The sequence below is a fragment of the Sylvia atricapilla genome, chromosome 3 (genome assembly GCF_009819655.1).
Source record: "Sylvia atricapilla isolate bSylAtr1 chromosome 3, bSylAtr1.pri, whole genome shotgun sequence".
NCBI lineage: Eukaryota > Metazoa > Chordata > Aves > Passeriformes > Sylviidae > Sylvia > Sylvia atricapilla.
This window is the reverse complement of record NC_089142.1, coordinates 98,292,705-98,305,599: the sequence shown is the minus strand read 5'-3', so window position 1 is coordinate 98,305,599 and position 12,895 is coordinate 98,292,705. Positions and strand designations below refer to the sequence as shown.

The 12,895-nt window shown below is 41.4% G+C and overlaps 1 protein-coding gene across 1 annotated transcript in view; it reads right to left on the bottom strand.

The window, feature by feature from the left end:
- The window catches only part of ALK (ALK receptor tyrosine kinase), a 220,891-nt gene that overhangs the window by 202,478 nt on the left and 5,518 nt on the right, over nucleotides 1–12,895 (bottom strand). Inside the window, exon 3 of the mRNA XM_066314448.1 lies at nucleotides 6,006–6,170. Coding sequence (XP_066170545.1) covers nucleotides 6,006–6,170 — 165 coding nt within the window. The remainder of the gene's footprint in view (nucleotides 1–6,005; nucleotides 6,171–12,895) is intronic.

The window sequence follows — 12,895 nt, the reverse complement described above, 5'->3', positions numbered from 1 at the left end:
CATAAGAGCTTTCCAACTAATCAGTGGCTGGTTAGGGCACTGTCCTCATTCATCTCCTACTTCCCCTGCCATCCTTCATGAAAGTTTAATCTACATTTTCCATTAAGAAGTTGTCTCAACTGGTGTTCACATTTCCAGGGTGACTTATTACTTTTTTGATTTTTATTTGGAATGGTGATCATACCTCCACAACTTTTTTCTTCATCTGAAATTTTTATCAAGCAGCTGCATATTTTCCTGGTGCTGAAATCTTCAAATCACAGAAGCAGAAATTCACTTACTTGCACTAAAAATCACAAAATTTAAAAGAGGAGCAGGCAACCTGCTTGCATAATCATAGTCAGGAGCAGTCAAGGCTCTAGTCCTTCCCATTCAAAACTGCATTTATGGTCAGAAACAGATCACTCTGACATTTGATAAGACCTGGACTCAGTGCACACAGTTGTTTTGGGTCCAGCCTCCCTACATACAAAGGATTAACTTTGCGGTAGTGGTTCTCTCTTCCTTGTAAATTCGACTCAGAATGAAGCCGCAGCTGTTGTCTCAGATCAGGGACCACAAATGCTGCCAGCCAAAATCCCTGGGCAGCAGAGCATTGCAGGAAGCTGAGCCAGTGTTTCTCTGAATGAAGGAAAATGCCATTACTGCAATAAGGTAGCAGGAGAGCTGAATTCTGAGAAGTCGCACTTGCTGATGGCTCTTAAACCATCCCTGATGGACATCAAACTCAGTGCTGTATCCCAGAGACCCCCACAGCTCAAAAACCCCTGGGTTTGACTCAAGAGTTGAGAGGCACAGAATTTATGGCTGGTTTGACCCATTTCAGGTTTTTCAGAGAGGCAAATGACTCTCTTTACCTTGAGCATGACAAAGATATACATCCACACAGATCAAAGTGCAGCTTCCTTGGTCTACAAGCTCCTTCCTTCTAACCACACACTGGATGGTCTCACCTGCCTCCCTAGGAAATACTGCCATAGTTGCAAGATCTCCAGTTCCTCATGTTTCATTGCAATGGACTGCAATGCATTTGCTGGTATAATATATTATGAAGGGTCATAAATAATTAAAAATTAATCACACTTGTCAAAATAAATAAATGCAGTCAGTGATGCAGGAATGCTTGAATTTTTTATAGCATCTCTTTGCTTATTCATGAATTAAAAGAAGTCTAGTAATACACAATGGATTGCCTACTCATTACAGCATGTACAGGCCCAATTCAGATCCCAACAGTGGAGGTTTTCCTGTCAGTCTTTAGCACATCAGTGGAACTTTAACCTTAAATCTCTGACCCTGCAGAAAGTTACATAAGTTAGAATTGGAAACGTGAGTAAGTCCAGCAGATCTTCAGGGGCCTAGCAGATACACCAGTGAATCTCTCACTCACTGCTCTGCTTACAAGATGAGGGGGAACAGAGGAGAGTGAACCATTTTAGCACAAATTAAAAAAAAAAAAAAACACAAAACCTTGACAGCCTCCCTAATCTACATTTCTATTGACAAACAGTCCTGCAGTTCTTCCTACCAAATGCTCGATATTTTTGCATGGTTTGATGGCATTCCCAAGGCTTTAACAGCAGAGCAAATAACAGTAAAAGTTTAAATAGCAACTTTTCCCTGACTCTCTAAATTAGTCTAAAAGTGTTAATCCATTTCTATCCTTTTTCAAAAGGAACCAAAGCCTGGCCTGGGAGGTGAGCAAGGAACACACCACCACACCAGCCCTATCAGGCCAAAGATCCATTAACTTTAAACATTTAGCTCCGAGAACAGACAGCTGGAAATAGAAAATGAAAAAAAAAAAATGTATCAACAGGGAGAGTTGTCCCTCACCACCACTGGCCTTCAGGGACCAGTCAACACAAGGACCTTCTGAGCCAGAAAAGGTTCTACAGAGAATTTAGTAGCTGTAACTGTTTCTATTCCCTGCACTTACCCTGCCAGTTTTCACACCCAGAGAAGGTTTGGTGTGCAACAACAATACTCTGGGAAGAAAGTCTCACAGTTTGTTAAATACTGAGGGATTTCCTTTTGTTTCACCTGATACCTAATAATTTTGCTTGATGCTGTCTAATACTGCATTAGAAGAAATATAAAATATTCCTTCTGTACTCATCCTTTCAGTGCTTTAGAAACCCTTGGTAGTTTATAAGCCTTTATACATATTTTATAAAGACTTTAAGTATCTGATTTCTATACAACCCTGCATGGATTTCTTTAGATGCCTCTTGCAGGAGAGGTACCCCTAATCAATTTTAGTGTCCCTAGAAGACAGCCATTACATACTTTATCATCCTTATTTCCATTATTTTAAAACTTTCCCTGCTGTACAAAAAGATTTTTGATGTATGGGATCTAGAACAGAAGACTGAGTTCTAAATACAGCTGTCCCACACGTTTATACTATAGAGTACTGTTCCTGTTTTCTACCCCCTTCCCAGTAAGCCCCCAAATCACATTTATTTTGTGACTGCTACTGAGGTGATGCTTTCAGAGCTCTATTCTTACCCTTAAATCAGCTTAAGTGACAGTAACCAGCTCAAAATCTGTCTGCATATTTGCCAAGCTCTGATTGTCTCTCCCACCATCTCAAGTCAAATAACCTGCACTAAATTTCACCTGCCACTATTAGCTGGTAAAGCATCCCTTTTCAATCCCTCACAAACCAGACCTTCAATCTTTTACTCTAAATAATTTAATATCAAACTCTGCCACCTCACCTTCTATTCCTATCCAGAAGATCAATGATCTGTGTGACACTACATGCTGAACATGCCAAGTGAGTGGATTGCTCAGCTGTGACTGCAACCAGATGCAGAGACACCAGGAGTAAGCTCTTCCTCTAGGAGGCTTATTCCATGCTGACTTCTTCTGATTTCTTGATACTGAGCTGTATCATGCTGCTGGGACAGGAGCTAAAATACAGAAATTCTTCCAATGTGTCTCTTCGGGAGATCTCCTTATGATTCTCTACTGAAGGTTTTACAGAAACTCATGTGAAGCCTAATGAATCATACCAGAGGCATTTGTCTCTATCAATGTCTTGCCATGACTTGATAACCAAGTGACAAGGATGAGCTAAACCATCCCAAAATCTAGTTAAGCTATCTGTTTATCTCTGTGCATTACTGTCTGCAAAGGAGATGAAATGAGATTGAGATAATTGCAAGTACAATTTGCAGGAAACAGTGGGGGTTGGAACTACTGTGCTTAATTATTTCAGATTGAAACAGACCACACAACTATCTGTGCCAAACAGCTGTAATTAAAGTGATTTAAAATAGAGAGATGCTAGCTCCAAGTGTTGATTTCCAAATGAGTCTTTATACATGCAAGAGTTACAGTCATCGATGAGTTGCAGACCTACAGCTCTACCGAGAAAAAATTACCACTATGTCCAACACGCCTGCTAATTAAAAAAAAAAAGCACACACACACACACAAGCAAGTAAACCACACAAAATAATCCACCCTAACACTCTACAAATCTAAATCCACTCAATCAATTTGACACCAGTTATCTGCCCCTCAGAATAGAAGGAAACAGCAGAACACAAGTTTCAGCCTAAATTGCCTATATTCCAGATGAGAATGCCCAACCTCTGGGCTTAGAAATAGAATTTTAACCCAATAGGTAATTGGAAATCATCAACCAGTACCACCTTTGGTTTTGTCTCCCTTTCTTCCACTTTGATAGATAAATAAAACTGAGCTAGACAAAGGTGTAACTCCATGGAAAAGGTTCCAAAAGAATCATACATTGACAACACAGAGCACCACAGGGTCCTGGCCAGGCTCTTTACCTGGAGCAATACATTTACCTCCTTATAGGTTTTCCCCAATTTTTCCCCCACTTCAGGGAAATGACAGCTATTCTTCTCAATTCAAAACAAGGTTTTAACTCCTAAGTTTCAGGAGCAGACATCTTGCACTAGAATTTAAGAAAAAGAAGACCAAAACAAATTCTGATTTACCTCAAACTTTCCCTGAACTGTACCTTTGTAGGAAGAAATTCAGTATGCGCCTGGATGCTCATTGATGCAGAAATTAGAAGATATTTGCATGCAGCACAAATGGGGTCCATCTGCTTTACACATGACACAGATCACACCAAAATGACTTGGTCTGCTGATGAATCAATGGGCCTTAAAAGTTAATTTATAATGGCTATCTGGGGAAAAGTACTATAGTATGGGTATGGATGAGAAAACAGAATATGAATGAAAGCAGCACAGAAAATCTCCTCAATATTTGCCTGAATATAAGAAATGTCACAAGCTGTCAGACTGCAGCTCTGCAAAGTCAAATTCTGCCTCCACTGCTGGCTTCTAAGAAAAGAGTCCTTTCACTGTCAGCCCTTTGTGTAAGAGGCTTCTTGACTCTAAACAGGCAATTGAATTAAACATCCAGTGATGAATGCATTCTGCAAGAATTCATCTGATCTTTCTTTAAACTTATGCACACTTCTGGCCCCAAAACATTAATTCACGTATTTTATTAGCACCATTTATTCAGGTACTACATGAAAAATGTCTCAGCTTACTTCTTCTAAACCCATAACCCACCAGCTTCACAGCTGCTTTCCAATGGTCTTCAATTTGCTTTTTAAAGACCTCTAACACCTCCCATTAGAGATTAAATAGAGAATGTCTGGTTAGTTTTTCCTACTATGGAAACAGTTCCATATCCCTTGAAATTTTTGTTGTCCTTCCTGACACCTCTTTGTTTTCCTGGCTAAAGTTTGTGATGGAGGAGGTACGACTAACACTGAAGAAGGCTTCAAGTATCAGCACCTTGTTATCTAAAAGTCTCTCATACCTTTTCTATGTAAAGGGCAGCTCCATACAGCTCTGCCCCTTTCTCTCCTTCTCTCTTCCTTCTGCAGTTCCAGCTTGTTCCTTCCCGTCCCTGGCACAACCACCTAACCCTGTCTGTCCCTTGTACAACGTCTCACCCTTTCTGTCCCTCACACAACCTCCTGTCCCTTCCTCCCCACAGCAGGGCCAGCAGACTCCAACTGACCCTCTACCAGCTCACTCACTCTTTATCACACCCATGGCTGGGAGGGCAAGGTGTTCCCACTCTTTGGTAATTAGCACAGCTGCAATATAGCAAGGGCAAGATTGTCTTCAGCACCATCTCTGTCCTCTCACAAGTTTGTAGCTCTAGCTCCCTCATTTTCATTTTTGTAGGGGCATTCTCATCAACATCACCTTCCAGAAAGAAGTTTCAAGCAGATGCCACTAACAGCTGAAGGGATGCTATGAATTATTCTGCTTTCCCAGGATTATAAGAGCACAAACATATCTAAAAATCTTTCCAGAACTTACAATCTTAATTAAATATGCTGCTGTTCACAGATATGATCATAAGCAGGAAAAGTAATTCCAACAAACCACACTTTTTGCCTAGAAAAGAAAAGTCTGTTGCACTCTCATCTTTTGAGACCTCCCAGCGCTCTTTAGAGACAGGATCTCTTTTCTTATATTAAGGACAAAGCCCGTCTTTGTTTTCTTACCAAACAGAGAACCTAAGCCCTGGGCAAAAAGATATTGCCGAAAACGGACTGCAAACACACAAGTGGTTAACAGGACCTAGAGCAAAGATAAGGCCAGACTCTTCTAAACACTGAATGACCTTAAACACAGCACCACAGTACAGTTTTCATCCAAATATCATGTATGGCATGGGCCAGCCCAGTTCAGATTTTACATAAGATTGTATTTAATACTTTGCTTCCTAGATACATGATGAAGCTTGTGATTAGGTGAAAACGGATTTCTCCTTTGCAGAACAACCCCCTTTTGTTTGTCACTTTGTTGTCACTCATTGTCAGCTGAAGCAAAGGGATTATAGCTGTCTTTAGCACTTCAGGATGACACGTTTGTTCGGGCAGGGGTTTGGGGTTTTCTGTTATGGTTATTTTAGGGGGTGGAAGCAAGGGTGGTTTTGTTTTAAAACTAACCACTACTGACGGCATTACACAGCTGTATTGATCTTACCTTTGGGTGTGCTCTCAGAATGATCTCTCTCTGGCCCATCTGGGAGGTTTAGCTGCGAGATTTCCTCTGCATTCAGTCTGACCCAGGCATTCTTGGAGGTTTCTTGATCTTTTGAGGTAAAGGAATATTCCAGCTCACAAGGAGATTCAAAGTTGCAGTCAAATACTGGAAAAAGAAAATGGACATGAAATACACCATGTTAATTAAATCCAGTATCTTCTGTGCTCGAAGACATGTGCATGCACATTCATTTTATACTTCAGTACGTTAGGGCTTGAATTTTTTTCCCCATAATGAGGTAAAAAGAAATAGGGGATTCTGTAAACAGATAGGCAAAAATGGGTCTGAAATGGGCCGCACAGGGAGGTTCATTAGGGAGGCAGCAGCAAACCAGAAGGGATTCCCAAGAGCCAGTAATTCCCCTTCAGCACAGGTCAAAGGGCAGCTCAGGCTAAAGAGGGGAAAGGCACCATCTGGATTGAAAGGAATATAGCTTAGTCAATTGATGAAATGGGACAGAAAGCCAGTCTCTTCTGGGATGCTGCTTCAAATTCAACCAGGACCATGAGAGTGCAAAGACTCCTAACATGATTCACACCCACGTTTCACCTCAGTGAGCACAGATCCCTACGAAGAGGGTCACTTATCCCTAGGCAAAATATGGAATGTGCTGGAAGCCATAGGGACTGTATCTCAGGAGGTGACATTCTGACCCCAGGGTTTGAAACTTCTTCCTGAGATAACAGCAGCAGCAGAAACCTGACTTTCTGCTGCAGAACTTCAGCCTCCAGGCAGCACAGCCAGCAACTACCTCCAACAGAGATTTCTCTCTCTGAGATGTTTCTCTAGAGAAACCCATTACCCTGCTGGCACAACTACGGTTCACTTTCCAGTTTCTAGTTAACCATCGCACCATAGTTCAAGTTGCTTGACACAACATGCAGTGACAACCTGCAAGGACTTTACTTTTAATTGCCAAGATCATTAAAGTTTCTGGAAGGCCCAGTACACATTTGCTTTTGTCACCACAGTGAGCACCCAACACAATATTCAGTAAAAGAAAAATTAGTTTAGAACTAACTCAGTGTTTCTGAACAAGCTATAATCATTTGAAAAAGCCCAAGGAAAAAAGTACAGCTCCTCCTTGGAGCATTCTGCACCGTCTTTCTTTCTGTTTTGCCATACTATCCAGGTGAAACAAATAATCTGAACTGACATTAGTGAAATTAACTGAATTTTTTAAGCTTCAATTACATTCTCTGTTAAACATCTAATTTCTTCTTTGTGAGCACAGATTTATGTAGTTCACCCTATTCTCCTGGTGATAAAATATTTTCTAATCTGAAGGTTAATACTGCTGGCCTCTTGCTATACTTTTCCCAGCTAATTTCCCTTTTTAATAGCAAGCTGGAAGGAAGAGAGTCTTTTTTCCAGTTTATATTTGATTTTCTTAATCAAATGCTTTATCAGTCACTCAGCATTTCAAATACTTCACAACACCCGGGAAACCATATAACATAAGGAGTCCATTAACACCACAAGCAGCAGCAACAAGGATTACACACATTTACTTAAATCCAAATGCACAAGCCCCATCTCTCTTCAAGCCTCTAAGTTATCAATATAAATTTCATGATACATGAAGCACACTTCAATTTAGGCAGTGGGGAACTGTGGATATATCCATGCAGTTTACTACTGCAATATCATATCCAAACCACATAGTTGTAGTCCCTTGGATGGCCTTTAAAATAAAACCAAAACAAACCCAAAAAGCAAAAAACCAAACATTTTCTTTAAACTCTATGAAGTGTTAGGAGTCTGTTAAACTTTATACCTAAGCCCAGATGGACAACAGAGCAACCAAACACTTAACTAGAGGTTACAGAACATATATTACCTTTACTAGTCACAAGGAACACCTTGAACAGTATGTATTTTAAGGCTCTGTCAAAAAAAATATGGAGGGGAGAAACACAGCTCATAGAAGGATTTTTTTTTATGGAACTCACTGGATGACAAGTGGGAAAGCCTATGCCAAGGACCACACACAGCAAGAACAATCATTTCAAATCCACTATTTCATTCTTTGTGCACTTCTCTTCCTAATCAATCTCTTACTTTCTTCAGCTTTCCAGCAGTTGCTGCTTACTTCCCCATCTCTCCTGCCCAGCTGCTGGGAACAGAAGCCTTTGTGCTCTCTAACCCTCTTGACCCAAGCAGAGAAGCCCTTCATGGGTACCCACAAGGCACTCTCATTCTCCTCCTCCAGTCCCCCTGACTGTCTGATTGTGGTGTGACAAGCACTCAATAGCCAGCTCTGCTCCCCGTTTGGGTCTCACTTTCCAGAACCCCCATCTCAAAAGAGCCATCAATCAGTTGTGGAGCCCTTAACACAGCAGGTCTCTGACCTACAACTGGTACAACTTAATTGGTGATTAAAAACCAGTCACTAATCATACCCAGTGTTATGACCCCTGCACACAGCTAAAGCCTCTGTCTGAAGAAGGGAAAGTAAAGAAAGAAAAGGCAAGCAGCAATGCCACTTCCCTCCCTTGCAATGAATGGCCTATAGAGAGTGGGCATGATCTAGCATGCCTGCTGTAAGCACACTGAATGTCCTTCACAACAGGTTGTTCCTTGGAGGAGAGGGAGACTATTTGGCTCTCACATCCCAGTCTGTGACTCAGTGGAAACACACTTGCAACTTTTACGTGATTCAATAGTCGCCTCACATCACCAGAATACTGGTACTTTTTATAAGCTCTTATTTAAATTAGTCCTGTGTCAGACACAAATTTCAGTGCTATTATCCTATTCAGTACAAAGAAATGATGACAAAGAAATGATATCTGATGCAACACAGAAAAAAAATCTATGCAAACAGCATCCAGTCTTCCAAGGCCAACATTAACTACCTACCCTCAGGCTTTCCTTCTTTCACAATGTCCTTCACTATCGACAATGTAATATACCTCATAAAAAAAGAATTATATACAATACATTTTTTTCACTAAGAAGCTGGTCTTGGTGTGTTAGCTATTACAAGACCATATAAGCTGCACTTGCAAATACAAAACCCACATAATACTTGAATTGCTGCAACAAATCACCTGCCATTTTTTAGACCTCTGCATAAAAAAATAGTGTTTCTCTTTCTTATTTCACTTTTGTCTTAACATCTAAAGGCTATACCAAGTTTATTGTTTTCTTGCCCAGTTAAGCACAGAAAACAGTAGTCATGTGCCCTTGGAAGCTGGATAAAGACCATTCTACCTTTTTTTAACTGAAAAACTTAACACTGCAGGAAAGGCAATTAAAATTACCACAACATCTAGTCGTTATTTTTAAACTCACTATCAATATAAATTGACTAGATACAGAGCTTTTGGACTTAAATACTGTGCCTAGTCAGTAAAGTGGGGTGATTTTTTGTGATTTCTGATGATTTTCTAGTAGAGATGTCACAGAGATTTAAACCAAGTACAAGCATTTATGTTAGACCTATATTGACACTACAGCTCTTAAATGCTCTATAGGAGCTTGTCGCATATAGAAAAAAATAGCAAAGTCTTTTCTTAAATAATCAATTAAAAAAAGCCCCAAAACAGAACAAACAAACTCTTTGTCCAACAATCTTTTTTCTGCAACAGCTAGGCATGAAAGAGGCAGAACAGATAACTTATTAGAAGTCTATTTCATCACATTACACCTTTAAAGAAGAAACAAAAGTGATGCTTATAATCAAAATAAGAGAAAACCTGTTTTAAAAAGGCTGTAGATCTAAATCAGTTCAGCTTTCAGAATGCAAAAAGATACAGAATATTAACCACAGACTGAAAAGCCAATTAAGCTACTCCTCAATTAATAAGACACTGGAATCTGTGTATGTCTGATTATGTTAGAATCTTGTGAGTGTTTCAATTTATTTATTTTTTATCAACGTATCTAACAACAACAATTTGTACACAGATAACTAAAGTATCTGGCAACCACATCTGTTTCAATTAAACTGATTAGAGTTTTCTAATAAATAAATGTCTTAAAATAGCATAAGTAATACACCAAAACACAGCAATCAGTGGGAAGTATTCTTTTACACCGTAGCAGGTCAAATTGTGGCTCATTCACTTTTGGGTCATCTTGGATCATTTGTGAAACCACACATCACAGAAACATAACTTATTTAGAACAAAAAAAAAATAATATTGAGAGCTAGATAAAAACTGTTCTTGTTAAGAAACTGCTCTGATTATCCTTCCTTCAGGTGCCCAACTAAAATTAGGTTTATTTGGTCTAAACCACCTCTCCTTTCAACCACAAAAAATCTTACCAGCAGGTGGTTTCCTCTTATACTGCTCCTTTCTAGTTCTACACATGTCTGACTTTAAAAAGTCCTTTTCCGCCCTGGTCTGACGACTCTTACAAACCACTCAATTACTCTCAGCTGGGCACACCTTTGGAAGGGTGTGGCTGCTTTCTTGCGGCACTACCACAGCCAAGGGAGCAGAGAGAGGTTTTCTGTTCTCAGCAGGACAAGCTTAGTGAGGTACATCCTTGCTCGCACCTCATCAGCTTGCACATGACTAATTTATACTACATCTACAGACAAATGCACGATGTAAAGGTCACTCACACCGATCAAGTCAAGACCACAATCTCCCTCAAGAACTCTTTCAGCAGCAACAATCGCAGCAGCAGTGTAGAAACAGATAAAATATGCTTGCACAGGATGTCTTTTTTCAATACAAATATTGACAGATATTCCTTGTGGAGGAGACATAATTTAAATTGTGTAGTAGAGATCTGGTCTGCTGAGTGAGCTTTGAGACCTCCATCAATACCCACTAACCTCTATTTTACTCATGTTATAAGGCCTATAAGCTTTTAATTTATGACAGGAAAATGACAAATTGATTTTCCAGTTATTAATCCTAGTGACAGAGCCAGTTCCTAAAGCCTTCCCATTCCCTCTGAGTACAAAAGGGCACAGGGCACTCAATCTAAGGCTTTCAATTGCCTCATCAGGCCTTTCTGAATTTCTATTCACCAAACCAGGGTGCACATGTGGGGTGCCACAAAGAAGCCTGCAGCAATAAGTATTTCTCTCTGAAAACAGAACACAAATAGGAGACACTGTGCTGCTCTCCGGCTGTCAGCTCATGCCCCTGCTGAACACCCAGGGGGACCCAAATATGGGCCAGGTTCCTGGAAGTGAGCGCTGCCCTACTGGCACAAAGAAGAGGTGAAACTTCTTGCAAACTAATTCCTGGTGCTGTATTTTAGCTTTGTAACTGGAGTTACGGCAGTGATTTAAAATGGGAGGGCAGAGCAAAAAAGCCCAAAGGAAAAGGGAAAAGGTGTTGGCAGCCACATAAATTCAGGATCAAAAACAATTGCAGGGTTTAACTGCCTTGTTCCTGCTGAGCAAGCAAGTCTGAAGAGACAATTTCACCTATTTCCTTCCATTGCCTAGCCCTGAGAAAGGGCAGACTTCACATTTTAAGGGATGCTTAAGTCACATGTATCCCTGCCAGGCACCCTGGGTCATACTACCCTTAGTAAAATGCCTGCACCAACAATCACTGCCTGCTGCTCCAGCAGCTGACAAACATGAGAGCAGCAGCATGGCCTGAAAGGGGACGTGGGGACCTGAGAAGGCACTTGTGGAACCCACCAACATTGCTCTGTTCAGCACAGATTTGGGGTCCCTACCATCTGATTAACCTCAGTCACACGCAAGCATAGCGGTGAGATCAGCTGGACACCACACCAGCTCCTCTCCCTGCCCTGAGACACAGCCTGTGCTCACCAGGGACCTCCTTTTAATTTCAAGCTGCTTAACACAAGTTAGCTTATCACTCTCTGTATCCTTCCTCTGCACCAGCAGGTCTCTGATCACAATACTCTGACCTTGAAATTACTGACAAGGCTGCTGCTGTACCCTCACAGGGCTTCAAGGGTTCCTCAGAGCTTGCTGCCTTCAAGAAAGAGTTCAGTGGGGCCAATTTCTCCCCAGCACCGAGGAGTGGTGACTGTTGGGCAGAAAGAAGGCAGGTAGCACCAACACTGCTCCTCCCTTCAATGCCCACCTTGAAGGAATACTGTTGCAGCAGCCCTGTTGTTAGAGGGTAGAAATGAGGCAAGGCACAGACTCCTTGTTTATCACAGCATGAAAAGGGTCCTGGTTTATTCCTCATTACAGCTCAGCCATCCTGAACTGCAGCTACTCACTGACTCTGGCTGCAGCAAGCTCCTACTGTAGGTTTCCCTCGCAGCCCCTGACTGCTGGTTACTTCCTGCTAAACCATGACTGCATATATTAGTTTGCAGACTTTAAATGCAGGCTTTTACCTGGCTAGACTGTGACTGCAGGTTCCAACAACAGGCTCCAACTGCAGACCCAGACTGCCCTCACAGCAGCGATTCTCTCTCCCCAGGAGTCTGCCTCTTCATTATCCTCTCCTTCCCTCTTCATTGAAGTTCCTCACCCTTCATGAATCCTCCCCCCACAGCTAACACACTCCCTTTTATCACTTACCTTTATTGGCTACAGCTGTGACTCATTGGGGTGAGGCTGTACTGGGTAACTAACACAGCTGTTACTTATGAGGGACAAGGTCACCTGTATTCCTTTCTTCTAAAGAAAATCACTCAGGTTTCCTTTGGAAGGGGCTTTAAGGTTAGACTGCATTCTGAAGAAAAAGTTTTAGAGGAGCAACACCCCAGGGAATATCCCAGCAACATCCTGGGAAGGATGCTCGGGCCTGGATGCCCAGCACAGAGCAAACTGCCTGCCTCCCTGTGGAGCCCAGAACTCTCCTCATGCCAGATGCATTTAAATTAATCCTCTGGGGAGTGAGCCATGGTGGATGGGCCACTCCCTAGAG